This window comes from Schistocerca serialis, chromosome 2, assembly GCF_023864345.2.
Source record: "Schistocerca serialis cubense isolate TAMUIC-IGC-003099 chromosome 2, iqSchSeri2.2, whole genome shotgun sequence".
Taxonomy (NCBI): Eukaryota; Metazoa; Arthropoda; class Insecta; order Orthoptera; family Acrididae; genus Schistocerca; species Schistocerca serialis.
Window position 1 is genome coordinate 564,292,984 of NC_064639.1, and position 21,149 is coordinate 564,314,132.

At 39.3% G+C, this 21,149-nt stretch overlaps 1 protein-coding gene across 1 annotated transcript in view; it reads left to right on the forward strand.

Annotated features, from left to right (window-relative positions):
- The window catches only part of LOC126457564 (uncharacterized), a 332,561-nt gene that overhangs the window by 261,227 nt on the left and 50,185 nt on the right, over positions 1 to 21,149 (forward strand). The window contains exons 19-21 of the mRNA XM_050093978.1: positions 7,111 to 7,192; positions 8,537 to 8,838; positions 18,343 to 19,121. Coding sequence (XP_049949935.1) covers positions 7,111 to 7,192; positions 8,537 to 8,838; positions 18,343 to 19,121 — 1,163 coding nt within the window. The remainder of the gene's footprint in view (positions 1 to 7,110; positions 7,193 to 8,536; positions 8,839 to 18,342; positions 19,122 to 21,149) is intronic.

Below are 21,149 nucleotides of genomic sequence, written 5' to 3' on the forward strand. Positions count from 1 at the left end.
TGATGGTTCAATGGAAGAGGCTCCGGAACCAACCGCACAAGTTGATAGAGAACCTCAATTAGTGTTAGTGGGTATACTCATGTTTTTGACAGGAATAATGATGGGATCTTTGCTGTTAACCTTCTGTTAACCTTTTTGTACTCATTTCATTTTCTGTGTCTTGATCGCTTTCAGGTACAAAATTAGGATCTGCATTCATCTGTAATAATAATTTTCTAACAACAGTTTTTCAATTTTTTCCTCACTTAATGGATGCTGCCAAGCCGTTTTTGAGCAATTTTACTGCTCGCAGACAGTGTAAAAAGAAAAGTGCATAAGCAGCAAACGCTAACGTAAACAAATGGGCTGGGTGCCTTGGACACAAAACCGATTTCTTCTCATGTCGGAATCAACTGGCATACAAAGAGTAATGATGAAGCAATTAGTGGCCTCTAGAAATGTTAACTGAAAGCTACAATGAATGGCTTACTCAAAAGTAGTTCACTCTGTCAAATAGTTTTAAAACAAAATCTGCCTGAATCTGAGCGATCCAGCCCAGTCCAGGTTTCAAGATCATCAAAAAGTGACGAAGTCATACAAATAGCAAAAAATCCATTTAACATGTCGAAGCAGATTGGCCACTGTATGTTCAAAGGTGGCTGGAGCTTTGTACAGTCTAAATGACATAACTTTAAAGTTATAGAGGCCACCAAGAGTTATGAAGACAGTCTTTTTCCTCGTCAGCCTTGTCATCCTCTATTTGCCAGTAGCGTTGCTACATGTCCATAGTTTGAGATACAATTTGCTCTTCTTGAGCAGTCTAGGGTGTCACCAGTCCACAAAATGGGTAGATATCTTTTTTTGTGATGTTGTTCCATTCAGTTCAGTCAACGCCAAAGTGCCATGTGCCATTCTTTTTCTTCACAAGGACCACAGGAAAGGACCAAGGACTCTGAAGGTTAAGTGATGTCATCTTTCAGCATCTTCTCCACTACCTCCTGCATTATCTGTCTTATTCAGCCAATGAGACCTTACACAAGTGCTGGCTAGTTGGTGGATGATCACCATTATTTATATGGTGTTTTACGTGGACTGCGTGGCCTGTCTTTTCTCCATTCCAAATTTGAAAGCACTCAGATTTCTGCAGAATGGGAATCATTCCTCAGTGTTATTCCTCAATAAGGCCAGGTGCTGTTCGCAGTTAAATAGTAGCTTACTCCCTGCGTTGTCTGTATTGGTAGCAGAGCACGATTTGTCGTCAGTAACACTAAGCTGCCCTTCCTGGATAGGTTCATCTTTTTCTGGTCGTGTACCGTTAGGCATGTAGATTACTTTTGTGAGGCTGAGTAGCTGTTTGCAATTGAAAAAAGCTGCACAGCTTAATTGAGTACTCGATTTATGACTGGAACTCATCTTGTTGATGAGGATGGGTTAACAGCATCTTCAGTAGCAAACAACCAGCCAGAGCAACCTTTTTTATGTGTACTTGTAGCAATAGCTTCATCAATCTGGAGCTCTGACCTTCCACAATCTGTGACTGCTTGTGATGCTTGTAAGACGTCCCATTCAAGAATAACGTTATGACTGCATTCTTTTAAAATGATAAATTGAAAGGGTGTGTTCTGTCATTGATATTACTCTTGCCATTCATATTCCTGTTTACTGGATGTATTTCCAATTTATGGCCTTATTTGGCAACTTGATCAAATCCTTTCAGTCATTTTCTCAGGTCTTGATGAGTATCTCTGGAGAGCACTGATGAATGCCTGATGTGTTGGAGTCGATTTATCTTCTAAATATAGGGACTGTGTGGAAACAATTTACTACTTGTATTCTGAGTCCTGTCCATGTAGGCATTGGTTCTTACGTAGCATACCTGTAGTCGTGATTTAAAGTGTACGGTGTCTCCACCAAACAGCGTTATGTTGAAACCACAATCAGGTCAGGACCGTCAGTGTAGCACAGCACTTACACTTGTAAGCACATTTATTACTGGCACCAGTGTACAGCCGTAATGAAACTGACTTACTGGATAGGGAGTGCAGGTGTTTACACAGAAATTGAATACACAAGCATTATACATGTAATATATTTTGAGGACCTTTCAGAAATGATAAATATTAAATAAAAATTAGGTAGGCATGTTCCTACACCTGAAAAAAGCTGTCTATTCAAATTTCACATCAGTCACGTAAGAGTCTAGTTGTAGCACCACTATCAGGATTCAAATCAGGTTTGCTTTCAAATTTGCATTGTAGTGGTTGTGACAAAGTCACCTTTGAGATTGGATGTAGGGAGTTGTTGATGGTCAAAAATGCCTTTATGAAGTCAAAGATGCCATTATTAACAGCTCATTGTGTTTCTACATCTACGTTGATACGCTACAAATCACATATAAGTGCCTGGCAGAGGCATGTAAAAGGGCTATGAGAAGCTGGGTGTTACTTCCATGATATTGTAGGAAGACTTGGCAGGAATGTAGCCACCGTATTAATTGCTGGCAGCGGTGGTCACAGGAAGGTATACTCACAAGAAGACCAGGCTCTGGATGGCCACGTGGCACTAGCAAGAGGGAAGACCATTGTGTTCGGCATATTTGAGCAGCAGTTGGCACCACAGTGACACAATAAACTGTTACAAATCATTTACAAGGACATCTCTGAGCCAGACACCCTGTTGCAGGCATTCCACTGGCCCCAAACCACCATCATTTCCGACTTCGGTATTGTCAAGTCTGAGGTCATTATAAGGCAGAGTGGTGGTCGGTTGTTTTTTTCTGGAGAAAGCCGGTCATGCCTCAGTGCCAGAGATGGTCATGTGTTGGTGAGGAGAAGGCCTTGGGAGTGCTTGCAACCAACCTGTCTGCAGCCTAGACACACTGGACCTACAATTTGAGTTACGATCTGGGGTGCATTGTCATACGAGAGCAGTAGCACTTTAGTGGTTATCCCATGCGCCCTGACTCCAAATTTGTACGCCAGTCTGGAGTTTTGACCTTTTGTGCTGCTATGCAGCTTTCATGAGGTGTTTCAAACTAGGGTAACACTTCACAACATACCACCATTGTGATCCAACATGCTCTACAGAGTGTTGGCATATTGCTTTAACCTACACAGTCACCAGATCTTTCTCCAGTTGCGTATGTATGGAACATTAGCAGACGTCTCCAGTGCTGTCCTCAACCAGCATTAACTGTCCCTGTATTGTCTGATCAGGTGCAACAGGCATGGAACTCCATCCCACAAGCTACACCTGGCACCTGTATAATACAATGCCTGCACATATATGTTTGCATTCAATATTCTGATGGTTATACTGTACCAGTATTTCACATTTGCAATGGCTTTTCTCACGCTTAAATTAACCTGTAAACTTGCAATTTAATCACTTAAATAGATTACCTGGGCAAATGATTCCCAAAATTTCATTACTCTATATTTATTATTTCTTATTGTTGGGATTTTTTTCAGTCAGCGTGATTGCTGGTGGTCAGGTTTGAACTGGTGACCCACAGCATGTAAGCCAGCAACATTTCCCACCATGCCACATTGCAAGTACCTCTGCTTGTGACAGTATTAATAACCACTAAGTAGTTTGTCCTACACCTGCCATGAAACAGCTGAAAGCAATTTTGAAAAGCAGTTGCAATCATTGCATTAGCATAAAATCTTTGGACATGTACTATTAAACCCTGTGTCGAATCTGCTGTTTACTGTTGATTGTGCCAACAGTGACTCTTGCTCTGTGAAAAATCTTTCATGGTAAAGTTAGTTTGAGAAGAGTCCTGCAGCTCATTCATGCATTGAGTATGACTGCTTTCTCTGAACTAATTTATATTGTCACTGTTTATTTCTACATCTAAATCAACATCTACATAGATACTCCGCAAGCCACCATATGACGCATGGTGGAGGGTACCATCTACCACTACTTGCCATTTCCTTTCCTGTTCAACTCGCAAATAGAGTGAGGGGAAAAATGACCGTCTGTATTCCTCCGTATAGCCTAATTTCTTGTATCGTATCCTCATGGTCCTTGCAGCCAATTAATGTTGGCAGCAATGGAATTGTTCAGCAGTCAGCTTCAAATGCCGGTTCTCTAAATTTTCTCAATTGTGTGTCTCAAAAAGAATGTTGCCTTCTCTCCAAAGTTTCCCATTTGAGTTCCTGAAGTGTCTTCATAACACTTCCATGTTGGTCGAACAAACTAGTAACAAATGTAGCAGCCTGCCTCTGAATTACTCCGATGTCTTCCTTCAATCTGACCCAGTACAGATCCCAAACACACATGCACTACCCAAGAAATGGTCACACCAGCATCCTATATTTGATCCTCTTTCCAGGTGAACCACTCTTCCCGAAAATTCTCCCAGTGAACCGAAGTCGACCATTCACCTTCCGTACCACAGTTCTCACATGCTCGTTCCATCTTACACCACTTTGCAATGTTAGCCCAGATTTCTAAGCAGTTTTACTGTGTTGAGCAGGACACTAGCAATACTGTATTTGAACATTGCAGGTTTGATCTTCCTACTCATCTGTATTAACTTTCCACATTTAGGACCAGCTGCCATTCATCACACCAACTGGAGATTTTGTCTAAGTCATATTGTATTTTCCTACAGTCACTCAACTTCAACACCTTACCGTACGCCATGACATCATCAGCAAACAACCGCAGATTGCTGCCCACCCTGTCTGCCATATCATTTATGTATATAGAGAACAACAGTGATCCTAACACACTTCCATGGGGCACTCCTGACTATATCCATGTTCCTGATGAACACTCGCCATCGAGGGCAACACACTGGAATCTGTTATTTAAGAAGTCTTTGAGTCACTCTCATATCTTTGAACTTATTCCATATGCTCATACCTTCGTTAACAGTCTGCAATGGGGCACCATGTCAAATGCTTTCTGGAAATATAGAAATATGGAATCAGGCTGTTGCCCTACATCCATAGTTCCCAGTATATCATGTGAGAAAAGGGCAAGCTAAGTTTCACACGGGCGATGCTTTCTAAAACAATGCTGATTTGTGGCCATAAACTTCTCAGTATCAAGAAAGTTTATTATATTTGAACTGAGAACATGTTCAAGGCTTCTGCAGCAGACAGAAGTTACAGACATTGGTCTACAATTTTGAAGGTGTTCTTTTACCCTCCTTATATATTGGAGTCATCTGTGCTTTTTTTCCAGTCACTTGGAACTTTGTGCTGGGCGAGGGATTTGTGATAGCAAGCTACGTAAAGGGCCAATGCCGTAGAGTACTCTTTGTAAAATCAAACTGGAACTCCATCCAGACCTGATGATTTATTTGCTTTCAAATCTTTCAGGTGTTTCTCTATGCCAGGTATGTTTATTACTATGTCTTCTATACGGGAGTCTGTCTGATGGTCAAATGACAATATGTTTCTGCGATTCTCCTGTGTGAACAATTTCCTGAAAGTGAAGTTAGAACTGTGGCTTTCATTTTCCTATCTTCAGCTGCCACACCAGACTGATCAACAAGGGATTGAATGGAAGGCTTAGACCTATTTTATGTAAGACCAAAATTTTCTCAGGTTCTCTTAATAGATCTTTTGCTAAGATATGATGGTGGTAGTTGTCGTATGCTTGGTGCGTAAATCTTTTCACAGCACGAATCTCTGCTAACCTTTGCTTGCTGCCATTTGTGCGTTCCCTTTTGAACCGAGAGTGCAACAGCCTCTGCTTCCTCAGAATCCACCGAATTTTGTTATTAAACCATGATGTGTCTTTTCCATCCTTTATCCACTTCCTAGGCACATAACCCTCCAGACCACGATTTACAATCTGCTTAAACTTTACCCATGATTCCTCTGCATCCATCTTACTTGAACTGAATGATACCAATTCACTGGCTTAGTGAGATGCTATTAACTACTTATCTCCTCTTTCTAGCAGACACACTCTCCTAGTCTTCTTGGCTGATTTATTAACTTTTGTAATCATAGTTGCTATCATGACATCATGATCATTAATCCCCATTTCTGTACTGACAATGTCGATAAGGTCCGGTCTATTTGTAGCTACAAGATCTATTTCTATTGCATGTGGGCTGCCAAGCTAGCTGCTCAAGACAGTTTTCAGAAAGTAAAGTATTTCTCTGCAACCCCCGTAATGAATTCATAGACATCCCAATCCACACTTGGCAGGTTAAAGTCGCCTCCACCTAGTATTGCATGATCTGTGTATTTACATGCTATTGACTGTACGCTTTCTTTGAATGACTCTAGAACAGTCACAGCAGAGTTAGGTGGCCAGTAAAAACATGCAACAATTAACTCGGTTTCCCGTACATCTGATATATGTGACCAGATGACTTTACAGTCACACTCAACTTCGACCTCAGTAGAGACAATACGTTTATCAACTGCAATGAACACTCCCCCTCCTATGGCCTTTAGTATGTCTTTCCTTTATATGCTTGAGCAGAGGGACAGAGTATTTCTCAAACTTCACTGAGGAATAGGTTCCTGTCATACTTAAATTATGTCACTTTAGCAAAGTACTAGTTGGGAAAGATCTCAGTGAATAAACGAAAAACTGGAGGGATTTTGTGGCCAGTAGCCTAGTTTTCACTGAACTTTTGTTAGGTGTTCCCCATGTGGTCTGATTTGCAGTATATCTTTTACTACCCTGCAGAGAGTCAACGAAATCTCTGCTACATAGTTGCTACAGTCAGACTGTGAAAGAGGTTGGTGGGCTTTGGATGACTATATTTGAAAACAATTTCCTGTCATGAATGAGTTAGCAAAAATTTTCAGATTATTATGTGAAGAAAGCTTGCTTTGCAGATGATTTGTTAACTTGGAGATGTGTACTACTAAACAATTCTGTGTAATAATTTAGTATGAAATATTGCTAAGCAATTTAAATATGAGGAAAAACTGTGTCTTTGAAACCAATCAATAAAAATGTATTTAATTATGGTATACATTTACAACAGATGCAACACATTTAGCTTTTCAAATCAATAAAAATGTATTTAATTATAGTATACATTTACAACAGATGCAACACATTTAGCTTTTCACTTTAATATTGAAATAATATTTTCTTGTGTGATTCTTCTCATAATTGAAATTGACACCCACTTTTTTGTAGTTTTTCTTTCAGATATTTACTTTCTGCTGCAGCTATCAGTTGAACTTGTTGATCTTCTGCTGGTACAGATTGCTCGCCCATGGTAAGCCCTTAAGATTTGATTCTTAATATGAGTGTTGTATCACTGTCATACTAATTTAATTGTGATAACTGTTTGCCAGATGAGACTTAAGATTGTTTCTTTGGAAAGCCATAATATACCTATTTTGTTAGTCATCATCTCCCGAATGCTGTGCCTTGTTGCTGCGGTCATTATCCATAACATTTTGCTATCCTATTGTGTTGATACATTTTAGATATTACTGAAAAATAACTTTTATTTTTGTGACATATTTCTGCTGTGTGACACCTGCCAAAAAGATATGACTTGAACCAGTTTAAGATACCATGACTAACAAATTCTGCCTCAGTGTTATCCACAGATTGTCAAAAAATACAATAGAACTTACAGTCCCTAAGTAAAACAACCCATATAGCAAATCATGGTTAAAATATGTCAGACATTTCTAAATTCTCCTTAAAATCAACTTGGACAAGTAGGCTATTTGTTCTGTCAGGTACTGAGTGTTCTCCACCCTCCACAAAACTTTCCAAGTGGCAGCGATTGGCACATTCTATTTATAGGTTATGACCTTATTTAACTTTATAAAGTGATGTTCGGGTTCTTACTGTAGTTTTTTACTTGTAAATACACATAGCCTTATCTTGACTTCCTGATTCCGATTTTGTGTCATGTGCATTCTACAACAGGCAAGCAGGAAATATTCTGTGTCTGTCTAAGGATGATTTAATTTGATTGAATTCACTCACATCATACAGAAATTAGTCTTGATTGTCATTGGTTGATGATTTAAGCAGGGACCATTATTGACTTCATTTCTGATTTGTGTGGATCCTAAGGAACGTGCACTTCTCCACATATCTGTCTATGATCTTACAGTGCTTCTGATATTCTCTTCTGCATATCAACACTATTCACTTCACAGAACAGTAGTTTGTTATCTTCAGTCCGATATTCCTATTTCAATAGCATTACTGAGTGTGGATGCATAAATTTCACTTCAGGTACTTTACAAAGAAAAGAATTTTCTACTGTGTTTGTAAGGATATTGTACATATAAGTGAATGAAATATTTACAGTTTGTGATGCTGATGTTGCTGCTTACATTGCTTGAGGATCCTTTACAAGAAACATCACACTTCTTTCATATTTTTAGTCTTTCAGATCTGAGGGTTATCCTGTTAATTGATCATTCCTGTTTGAAGGCAAAGGCTACAGTAGATCTGTAATATATCCCATTATTTAATTACTTATATTGTATTGCAAGAGTTTTCAGTTGTGCCGTATGAACTTAAAGCTCCTTCAGGCTGTCATTCTCTAAACAGTGGTTATATGTTTTGAATTTTCCTCCATTTTTTTTTTCAGGGGTAATGTGGGAACTCAGTTAGAAAGCCGAGTAGAAAGCACTTCCAACTCGAGCCACAACGTGAGGGATCAAATTTCACATTCCCGACCCCGGGGGACGGGGTCATTTCGCTTCTATGCACGGCGTGGCAGTGGTGCACAACGACCAAGTGATGGATACTCAAGGCAGACGCCAGCTGGAGCTTCAGGAACAGTTCATCCCAATCCAGCAAGAACGCTATCAAGACACAGAACTGGCCGGTCACTTGGACGTGGCCCTTGGGTGAATCGCTTTTCTGGTGCGCCAACTAGGTTCTTGCCAGGTAATGTGAGTTACGCTCTTGCACATATTGGTAACCAGAAGCAGTAATTTTATGTGGACACAGATGTTAAGTCACATACATTCATCAACCATTTCACATCCACATCCAGTCCTAACAGCATGTCAATGGATTATGAGTTTAAGCTATACACAAAACATTAACACTGAATTGAAAGCATGCTTCTCTATTGAAAAAGGCTGCAATAATCTAAAAACAGATAGCTGCTTGGCTACACTGAAATGTCTACTTGTTAGAACACTTAAAAGAATTACTGAGCAAACTGCATTAGTACATTCACATGGTTCAATTAATTGTAAGGCCAGTTTCTCCTTTTACACGTCTTGCAACTCAGTCCTCACCTTAATTTCCTACCAAAAACATCACTCAAAAGCCCATTGTCCAGTAACGTGACAATTGTTGTAAGGGCCAGTAGTGTGCAAGTTTCAGGTTGAGGTTATTGTCTTCACATGTGATTTGTACATTCTCTAAATCTGTCCTTGCCTCTATAATCTTTTGTATCAGTAACTAAATGCTGCGTAGGCCTCCTCCCCTCAGTTTGTATTGTGATTGTGTCATATTTAATAAAGTTATAATTAAGAATGCAATGTTGTTGTGGAACCCAGCTATCCAACCAAAATGAACATGTACGAGTATCCAACCAAAATGAATATGTACGAGGGCAAACGCAAAAGAAACCTAACTAAGTTTTCAGTGGGCAAAGCTTTTAAAGTACAGCATTTTGCTACCACAAGTGCATAGAGCTGACATTCCAGAATCAGTAAGCCGAGTGCCATCACTGAAGGAGGTCGGGACTAATTCAGCAGAGTTTATAGTGACAACTGTTTCGTGTTGTGATGTTCGCCCGCTTTATTTCCTCGTCGATTGCCCTCAGCGTCAACGTACTGTGTTGCTACACTGGCTGAAAAATGGGGGTGGAATTTCAACACTGACTACTGCAAATAATGTAGGCAACAGGTGCACAGTTGCATTTCACAGTTCTTTACTTTCACTGTTCACAACCCACCCACCCCGATATACACAGATAATATGGCCAATTAACTATTGGTAAATATTGTTAAGCCACATTGATAGTTTGCAGGCATATGTCAGCATACTGCTACAATAGTTTGCAGCTGAACATCTGTGAGGAGTGAAACGTAACCACACAGTTCACAGTCTCTCAAATAATTTAACAGACACTGCCACTGTACTAACACATGGCCTATTTTTGTTACATTTATTTCACGGTTAAGTTGATGCATTGTTGTTGTTCTAACCAACACAGGTTTCTTGTCTGAAACTTAGCTGTGGGCTGACTGTCTTGGGACCAATAATCGGGCCTTTAGATATCATCACAATAATAGCTGCTGAAACTACACATTGTGTGAAGCTAAAATTACAGAAATTACAACTGAAACATAACTCTCTCCATTAATTGAATCAATCAGAAAATTGTGTCTTTGTTAACAATTTCTCCTACTACAAGGGTTAAGCCTTATTTTTTGTTTAAATCATGAAATTAACAGATATAGTTATACAAACAATACTTTTGATGAAACTGGTAATAACTTTGGAATTAATTAAGCACTTTGCTATCATTTTTTCTAATAAAGCCAAATAAGAATCTTACTGATTCTTTTTCCAAATGTTTATAATTAGTAAGGAATTTATAGTTGTTTAGAAGTCAACAATAGAATTTAAGTTATGAAACAATTACTGATTTCACCCTATAACAATAGTATTAACTAGGAATAGTCGAAATAAATTAGAATATCAATTACATACATAAAACTAAGCACAAAATTATATCTGGTGTTATATTCTTTAAAACTGAGGGTGATCCTTTCTCTTTTATGAAAATGCAGATTATACTCACATATATTAATGGTAGTTAGTCAAAAATGAAAAAATATGAATGTAGGGAGGCAGATTGCAGAACAAGAGAGGAAGTAGATATATCCCAGCTTGCATTGTCACATCACCACCTCATTGGATTGACCAGATAAATATTGCAAATAGCTAACTGGGCACTTCAGTGACCACAAATGACCCCAGAAATTGGGTTTAGCAATCTACACACAAAAAAATATTACAAACGAAATCTTATCAAAACTACAGTACATATGTTCCCCCCCCCCCCCCCCCCTCCCCCCTCAAAATTATACTTACATGAACAGGCCATACAAAAATCCCTGTACAAAGTATTTACATATAGTGTATTGTACAATGGAACAAAATATCCACGAGTTATATTTTTAATACAAATGAGGCATGTTCATTGTAAGTGATGTCCTTTTTGGTAAACAAAGATTACATTTTAAGATAAGTATCACATTATAAAGTCTTGTCTTGCTTAAAAATAAATAAATAAGCCCTGATGGTTTGTAAAAAGTTTAATTACACTGTGCATTGTAATTCACTTTTTAAACAGAAAATTTCTCTTGCTTAATGTTCAGTATTTTTCACAAGCACTTTCACACTTTTAATGAGCTTTAACACATTTTCTCACCAAGTTGTCCATGCCTTCAACAGGTCCAAGTGGCAGCTAGTAATGAAATGAATTGCTATCAGTTCCCTTGGAAGTGGTTCTCCTCCTCCACAGTATATGAAAAAATTAGACCGAAAATGCCGTACCTTAGTACACTTACTTTTACTTTTAAATATAAGGAAAAAATGTTTAGCACTAATGGCAAATAATGGTCATTACTTCATAAATAAATACATTACATACTCCTCATAACATCACAATAATTAACACTAAAATTGACTGTGGTACAAAGGTGGAGTATGGTAAAAATTTTAAAAATCAGGTGCACATTACACTATAAAACATCACTCTAGGTCATAACTCTGTCTGAAACTAGTTAAACTTGAAAGACTCCTGTTTCTTTTCCATTTCCAAAATAGCAAAAACTCAAGATGTGCAATAGCATAGATTTACTAATCATTATGTTATGAAAAAAGAATAGAGTCACCATCACATAAATTAATTACTACTAAAATCAAAATTAAGCTAATGGAAGTTGTACGAAATCATTGCCCTACTTCTCCTCTCAACTCTGAGCACTACTCTCCTACAACCAGAAAATTAAATCCTCACAAGATCACAAAACGTTGCCAAATAGATGACTTGTCAGATTATTCACACCAGGCTAGCACCACAATTCCACAGTTATCAGTTAATCAGCAAAATTACTTTTCATTGTTCCAGTATTACCACTTTAAGCTCATAATTCCTCGGAACACAAATAGAAGTTTTCGGATAACCTATAGATTCAATGATGCAGCGTTATATGACTTGTACCTCAGCAAAATATTGCTCTTTCTGTTAAGCTCTCATTCCGAGCTGCAGTGTCATGAATTGCACAATATACACAGTACCCAATGTCGCCTTGTTCAAAATGTAGATCCTCAGATAGTTACACTACATTTGTTTGTATACAGTTATTTTTTCCTTTACTCAATCATGTCTATCAATTTCGGTATTTTACTTACCTTTCTTACCTTGTTAGCCAGTGGTGTGCATTCTCAAAAAATATCCCTACTGCAGAAACAGGCTCCCTAACCATTAAGACCCTAACGTTATTCATTATTTTACTATTTAAGTATTGTTTCATTATCTAATAAATAAACAGTTGCTCTGCTTGTCCAGTGAAAAATTGATTCTCCTTGAAAACACTCCACAGTAACAGATCCTTATGCTAAGGCAAGCTTAATGCTCAATACTGATAAGAAAAATTATCACTTAGAAAAACTATTATTTCACTGTATTCCATGAAGTTGCTTAAGATTCTAGCCTGAAGGGCGATATACATGCAAATCTCCAGGCAAATATGTTTTAAGTTGTAATTCCTTAATGTTAGAAAAGGCTGTACCATGACACACTTCTATAGGTAGATAGTTATCTCCATATACTGATTGCACTGAACAGAGACACTTCTGTTATACCACAATTAACATTAAGATCTCATATTGAAGATGGTTTTTACTGCATATTGCCTCTGCTGCTACACTAATGAGCTGATTACTTCAGATGGTAATGTTTTCAGATAAGTTGCACCTTCTCCTCCACATATGCTGTAGCCTTTTATTTTCTGTTTACCTTACCTCTTTGTTTGACAGAAATTCATTAATCACGGTACCAATTTACTTTCTCCCATCCTCTTATGACTCCAATACTTATAACTAACACACCATAATACATATAGTTGACACTAGAGAAACTTTTTCTGAAATATTTCTATACTTAAACATCCTGCTGTACAAAATCACGATTGTCAGAGAGAGCTTAATTCTGATTCACTTACAAACTACAGATAGGATAGGAGAAGAGTTTGACTGACTCAGGGAACATGAAGAATGAGACAGATGGCTAGGGTAAGCATTATTGCCAAATAATGAATGCAACACGGAATGTTGAACCCCGTACTTGGTTGTAGCGTCTTACTTCTGGTTCAGTACGCATTATGGTAAGTTCCTACTCTCCTTTTATGAGATTAACATTGCCACCTACACCATCATTCAACACCTCACTAGAATTATTAATTACACTTGTCTTACCACTATCACTTGCATTATCCTTACCTGTGATTACAGCAGATTCATATGCATGTGGCTCTTCATCACTACCTGCTCTAGTGTGAGCCAAAACTAGAACATTATCTAGTTTAAACGGTTTGATCCAGGATTAAAATCATCTCCCCCATTTCTTTTACTTGAATTTCTCCTACCATTTCCATGCCCATCTGGCTATCCTCCACCAAACCATTTCCTGAATTTCTATTATAATTAGTCCTGCTCATCCTATTTACCTGAAATTCTCTCCCTGATTGATTATTGTCATCAAAATTCCTCCTACGATTTTCCACTGAGGGCTTCACCCTCTCCACTTTATCAACATAATTCAAGAAATCAATAATATTGCCCCTAGGGGCAGGTACAAGCAATTCTCTAACTTTCTGAGGCTACTTAGTTTCTAAACCCATAATTACTGATTCACTTCGTAGCTCTTAGTCCAAATATTTCAGGTAGTTTATCCAAAGCTGAAGAAACCTCCTTAGAGTCGAATCTCTCTCCTCCCCAAAATTCACTCAAAATTCTCTGTGGCTTCTCTTTGTACCAATATTCATCTAAAAATGCTTTCTCAAAGCTTTGCCACAAAGAACAGCTGTCAGCTACCTGAGCTGCCCATCCAAAAGCATCCCTTTCAAAAAACCTCTTACAAATGACATTTTCTCTTTGTCATTCCATATTTCAGGCAAATCATTAAAGTCCCTAATGAAATCCAGTGGATGCACTTCCCCATATGGTTTAAAATTATTAAATTTCTTACAACTAACAAATGATGGACTGTTTGGGACACTACATACTCTGTGCTTTTGATTTTGTACCTCTTCCATCTTTTTCTCTATTTCAGCCAGTTTTGAATCTACATTTTTATTTACTTTTACCAGTTTTTCCTCTACCAATACTGCACACTTTGTTTCTACCTATGTTTCTAAATCATTTTTAATCTGATAATTTGGGTTTTCAAGTTAAAACCTGTTTGCACCACAAAATTTCCTTGCAGCTTTGACTTCATCTTTACACTCTTTTTCAGAAGCCTCCACCCTCTTACTGTAGCCATCACAAAGCTTCTTTCTCTCTTCTACGCTAGAAGTACTGCTTCTTGCGAGGATGATTTAATGTTGTGAAATGTAGCTAACATCTTTAGAGTCCGTATAATATCTTGCTGTCTCCATCAGTTGCTGCCCGAAAGTACTAGTGGGAGTGGTGCCTGTTCCTCAGCTGTGTGTGGCAGATGATGTCTGTAAAAACTGACCATCCCAGAAACCGGCACAACTGTTTATATATTTCTGGAAATGCTACTGCCTGCAGTGTGTCAGCTTTAGATTGCAAAGGTTATTTGATATCGTAAAAGATCCACTGCTTCTTTGCAAAGGACACATTTATCTTTGATTATCTGCAATCCATAGTCAGCAGGTCTTCAAAAAATCATTTGTAAGAAGGTTTCCTGCTCAGAAGCAGAAGTAAAAAAAAATTAACACATCATCCCAATATGCAAAACAAAAGTTTGAACATGCTCAAATAGGCCAAAATGTGTGATAATTGCAGTCTTTTTCACATCTTCTGGTGCTAACGGAATCTGAAGAGATGCCTTCTGAAAATCAATAATGCTGAACACCTTGTAGCCTGCCACTGTGGTCTTGAAATCATGTAAGTGCAGAATTGGATAGCGATCTGGTGTGGTATGTGCATTCAGGGCATGGAAATCTCCACAAAGACTGATTTTTCTTCCTTACTGAATGGAGGCCTGATGCCAAAGAGCTGTCTGAATGTTTGATAACCCCCATTGAATTAACTCCTCAAATTCCATCTTTGGGGCTGCATATTTATCATGGGCTAACCGTCATGCTTTGTAAGCTACAGTCTGTTGTGACATTGTAGGTGTATGGTGCATGGTATAATACCATATCTGAACTTGTATTTTGGTGGCCTTCAACACGGCAGCATTTTGCAGCATCCTCAAAATGTCCAGGTACCACCTTGTTGTCCATCTTCAGTGATCATCTTCTATAGATATGGTAATAGTAAAGGAAATCAGCTCTGTGGATGGGTTCTCTGATGTTAGCAATCAGAAAATGCTGTCTTAATGTTCATGGAAAACCAAGACTCGCAGTTGCCTCTTCGTTGCCATATGTAGGAGTCTTTGACTCATTTTCTGCTGTTAGCCATGATTGTATGGAAGAACAAATAATTGCCATTGCCAGAAGGACACTGACATCTGGGCCTGTGTTAACTAAATACTTGAGGTCAATATATCTGTCTTTGATGTAAAGTTTATGTGATGTGGAGAGAACACGAATTTGAAAGTGCTTGCTAGTCCAGCTAGAGGCAGATACACAGCCAATGCAGAATACAGCATGGTTATGGCTTACTGGGGCACTATTATCACATGTCACATTATCTAGGCATTGTCCACTGGAGCAACCAGCTGTTCCCAAGTCGAGCCACTGTACATATTTGAGTAAGCACATGGCTGACTAAATTTGTGTGCCAGCTGCATCAAAGGTTTATAGTACCAGCACAGTTTCCCCTGTTGGCTACCATCAACTCATGTTCTGTGCCGTTTTTCATATTGCTTGCCAGTGGAACTGTATGGATTTGCCACTGGAGAGCATTGAAGTTGTGTCATAGCATACTCATCTGTTCCTCTAGTTGGAGTTGTTGATCGTTATCCTCAACGTCTGTGTCTATATTCCCTATGCTGTGCTGTCCAATTTGTGAGAGTCCTCTTGTGTCTTGAGAGTCACAGTGCATAATAAAGTGTGCAATTAGTAGCTGTGAGTTGAATGAAAAGGAGGCACAAGAAATCACTGCACTCTTGACCATAAAAGGTAACTGGCCCATCCAAACTTGCCTAAGTGTAGCATTAGAACCGTCGGTTGCAGAAACCAATGATTGTTATGTGTTGCCAAAAGACCAAAGGAATCTTGTCTCTTATAGCTTCTCTTTGCAGCACTTGATCCGTGCGAATGTCTACTGGATTGCGTGCTTGTTGGAGTACATTGGTTTTGATATTTCCTTTTGGTGGAGGGGGAGGAGGGGGCGGGTACTGTGCACCACATATGCTAGTAACAATAATGTTTGCGTGTCCAGTGTTCCCGTGGTGATGACGAATTGCATGGTACCGTTCCTGATTCCGTAGGCTTCAAAAGAGAGCTTGAAAATTTGTGGCTCCTGTGTCATATACAGCAGTGCAATGAATTCACTATGCTATGTCGAAGAAGCACTGCAGCCCATTGGTAAAATATCAGTTACTTGCTCAGATGTTAACCTTGGTTGTGAAACAGCTTAACTTTCATCCCCCACTCCTGATATGCGTTCCACTACTGTAGAGCCCAACCCATCAGGTGAACTGATTTCTCTTCTGCCATAGTTGGGGTCACCACTTGGCGGTACTACATTCCAGAATCGTTGAAAAAATTCTGTAGCTTTGTTTTCTTAACTTCTAAAATCTCAATAACTCCGAGAAACAAACACACATTAAAAGCTTCGAGCAAATTACATAAAATTACTACATTACAAAACAGCCACAAAGATTCCCTTTTTTGTCCGTTATCTAGGTCCACAGATATTCTACTACGCTACTTTGTAAGAACATGCCCCCATTGTGAATGGTTTATTGATGTGTACTTGCTACCTCGATTCTAACCAGAATGTGAACTATTTTTAGTCCCATGTCACTATTTATTGCTGAGTTCGATTCCTGATGCCCACTATGCACCTTTGTTATTAAGAGCCCAAACTGATATTCCCTGAAATGCACATATTCTCTTAGCATTTCCCAGCCTTGGTGAATGTGATGGCCGGTGAAATCTTAATTTATTAAGTGCCTGACCCCAAATCTTGTTTGAATTGGAACCTCCATCCCTGCTGGTTAGATTTGCCATCATGCAAACAGGAATGGAGGTTTCAGCGTAAACAAAGTTTGGAGTCTGGCACTTAATGTATTAAGATCACCGGTCAGCAAACGTAGCAGAGATGAGAATGTGTTTCAGGGAATATCAATTTGGGCTCTTCATAACAAGCGCATAATGAGCATCTGGAATTGAACTCGGCTATAAATAGCAGCATGAGACCAAAAATAGTCAACACCCTGGCTAGAGTCGAGGTAGCGAGTACACATAACCGCATAACTCATAGCATCTGAAGAAGAAGACTGGATCAGTTGTCAAGACATTGTGCATGAAATTCAAACAACTCAGCTGTATATTCAGAAGCACATCATTAAGCTTTATTGTTAGTATACAAACATTTGAAACATTTAATCACCTACCAGACATTTCTGTCCCTGCTTCATATCAAAAGTATGCATTCAGTATGACATTCGTACATTAAAGTTCATAATTTTTTTTTATAGCAAGGGTAATTAGTAAAAATAAATCTGATGAAAAGTGTGATTGCATTTTGTGAGGAAATGTTAGCATCTGTGTGAATGTGTGGTGTTTGTTCTTTCAGACATGCCCAGAATAACAGAAACCATTCATTCATATTACTGATTTACCCGGATAGGTAATGGATACACTTTCTTCAGTGCAGATGCACAAGTATGTCCAACCTCCTGTGGGAATCTAAGAGTAGTGAGCATGATGGGAATGAGTTGCCCATGAGGCGTGTTGAGACAATCCATGCAGTTGAGATAACACAGTGTCGCAGGTGGCGCAGTGGTTAATCCACCTGCCTAGTAAGCAGGAGATTCCGGTTTCTAATCCTTGACAATACACATTTTTACTCGTCACCACTGATTCCATGTAATGTCCCGATGCAGCTGACATCAGCAATCCATTCCCTTTCCTTTCTCCTCCCTCCACCTTCAATTTACATATAATTTTAGCATCATTCACTGATGTATCAATAATATACAGTAACTTAAAAAGAATGTAAAACTACATTAATTATAACTTTAAACTTTAACTTTTTTATTATGACTTTATTTTGTAGGGATGATGCAGTGTACAGCTAGTGCAGATGCAGATCCACCTCAAGCATCTATAGTTTCACCGGTAATGCGTGGGGATTCAGAAAGGGATGGTGCAATCTCAAGATCAAGCCGTCTTCCTGCATCCACAAGAGGAGTTCGTGGGCGTTCTCAGAGAGGATCAAGCACCTCACATGATGGACACCACCAAAGGCATAGCCACCTCTTTCACAATTTTCATAATTACTGCCGGCAACCAGAAGAAGAGGAGCAGAATCAGCAGCAGCACCCCCACCCAGAGCAGAATCTCCATTATCACAATCAGCAGCAACATCAAAATCAGCAAGATGTAGACGAGGAGGAGGAGCAGCAGCAACAACAACAACAACAACAACAACAACAACAAGAGGAGCAACAGCCACAACAATTATCACTGGGCAGCTGGCAGCAGCAGGGGCAGTCCCACCAGCAGCAGCACGAGCATTTAGAACAACAACCACCACAACGTGGAGGGCATGTCCAGGAACGAAACTCTGATTACCACAGTGAACATTCGCAGGATCAAAGAGGAAATAATAATAATAGAGAGCGTGTCACATCTGGATCACAAGTATTAAACTCATCTCATGAGAACAGGGAGCAAGCTCAGCGCAACTCTGACATGTTTGCAGTTCCTGCAGTTCAGCTTAATGATGTTCCCATAGCAGATGTGGGACAGCTGAGCCAAATTGAACCACCACATATACGTCCCCAGTCTCCACCAGCTAACCCATTTGGAGTCGTGTCAAGGCAGAGTCAACAGGTAAACAATGAACATCAGCTATACAGCTTGATAGTTAAACTACCAGTAGTGATAAAAATGTAAAAAGAAAATAATTGAGCATAAGAGCGAATTGAATAGTTACTAGTTGGCCATGATTTTGTGGGGGATTCTCAACAATTTTAAGGTGACTGGTAATTTTACTACTTAACTTTGTTTATAGGCTTTTTGACAGTCAGTTTTCATGAAATTCTTCTAGGTCGTAGACAATGTTATATTATGTAAAGAGGAACCAATATTTTGTCCACGGTTGTAAGTGGTATTCATCAGGATATGTAATTACTGCACTGCAATAAGTAAAATAAGGAAAATGCAACCACTCACCTGTAGGGAATCATGGCATGGAGCTCAGAAACGCATAACAGAAAATAGCATTCACTTATGCTTCTGAGGACTAGGTCTTTTTATAGCTAAAGTACACAAACAAACACACACACCGAAATGCACACTCCTGTGGATCCATATTTCTGTGTTCCATGCATCAATCAACTGTAGGCAAGTAGTTGCCCTTCCCTTATTTTATATATTGCTGCATCCAAGAATTTCCATTATTATGTTATATTGCAGTATTATATACCATGATGAAGGCAACTTACAACAGTGGTCAAATTGTTGGTTCTCATTTTACAATATGATGTGATATGAAACCCAGAAGAATGTTAATGATATTTTTTTATTTCCGTAACTTTCTATTTTTTCCACGTCCGAGTCGTATGTCATAAGTAAATTTTCTCTCTCTCTCTCTCTCTCTCTCTCTCTCTCTCTCTCCCTCTCCCTCTCCCCCCCCCCCCTCTCTCTCTCTCTCTCCCTCTCCCTCTCCCTCTCCCTCTCCCTCTCCCCCCCCCTCTCTCTCTCTCTCTCTCTCTCTCTCTCTCTCTCTCCCCCTCTCTCTCTCTGTGTGTGTGTGTGTGTGTGTGTGTGTGTGTGTGTGTGCGCATGCCAGAAATTTTACTTTGATAAGGAATGTTCTGTCAGAATGTAAATAATGTAGGGGTAAAAGAGACCACTCACCAAATAGTGAATGGCTGTGGTCCCCAAGACCTCCAGTCAAAAGGATGGACATATAAACAATAGTAGGCACATGGGGTTGTCAACAGGCACACACAAAAGAATGAGAACTATGCTAGCTTTCAAATGAATCCTTCGATGAAGTAGAGTCCACACACACATTTTGTGTGTGTGTGTGTGTGTGTGTGTGTGTGTGTGTGTTTTGTACACCAAGTCCACATGCTCACCGCTTGTGCAGGGGGTCATATCCCTGTGGAAGACAAAGCTGTAAGAGCTGTTAATTCACCCACTCATCCTACTTAATCCTGTCACAGGCTTATCCTATTTCATTGGAGGCAGGGTCACACGTGAATGCAGCCATGTCATATACTAACTGTTCTTCAATTTCTGCACAGTGTTTTATGTCAGCATGACCAACATCCAGCTTTTCATTAAAGTGAGTGGCCACTGCCAAAATGTAGCCACTAATAGTAAACCACCCAGTGGCAGAACCTGCTGCTGAACACAACATGCTAAAGTTCAGTGGTCGCCTCACAACCCATGCTGTCTAGATCACCCTCCCCCCACCTCCCAGACTTTTGGGACAATGAAGATTGTAATACAGGTATGGGCGGCAACCTTTGGTGACCTACATGCATGAGCCACCTTAGCAAGTGACATGACTTCAGTGCTTTTAGTGCATGAAATCAGAACTATAGTCGTAGACGTTTTTCCTGGGTAAGACAACAATATGAATGGCACACCTTTCCCGACAAACCATGCCAACAAATTATGCCCCAAAACTGCGTTTCTGAAGTATGTTAATTATTAAGACGCCTTCTGCAGATACTTACATTTATTTATGTGTCATGAATGTTACTGTCCTTTGATAATAATACAGATTCCCATATGAAAAACATAGTAATAGGGATCCCTCACAACACTGGACTCGCATTTGGGAGGAAGACGGTTCAATCCCGCGTCTGGCCATCATGATTTAGGTTTTCCATGATTTCCCTAAAT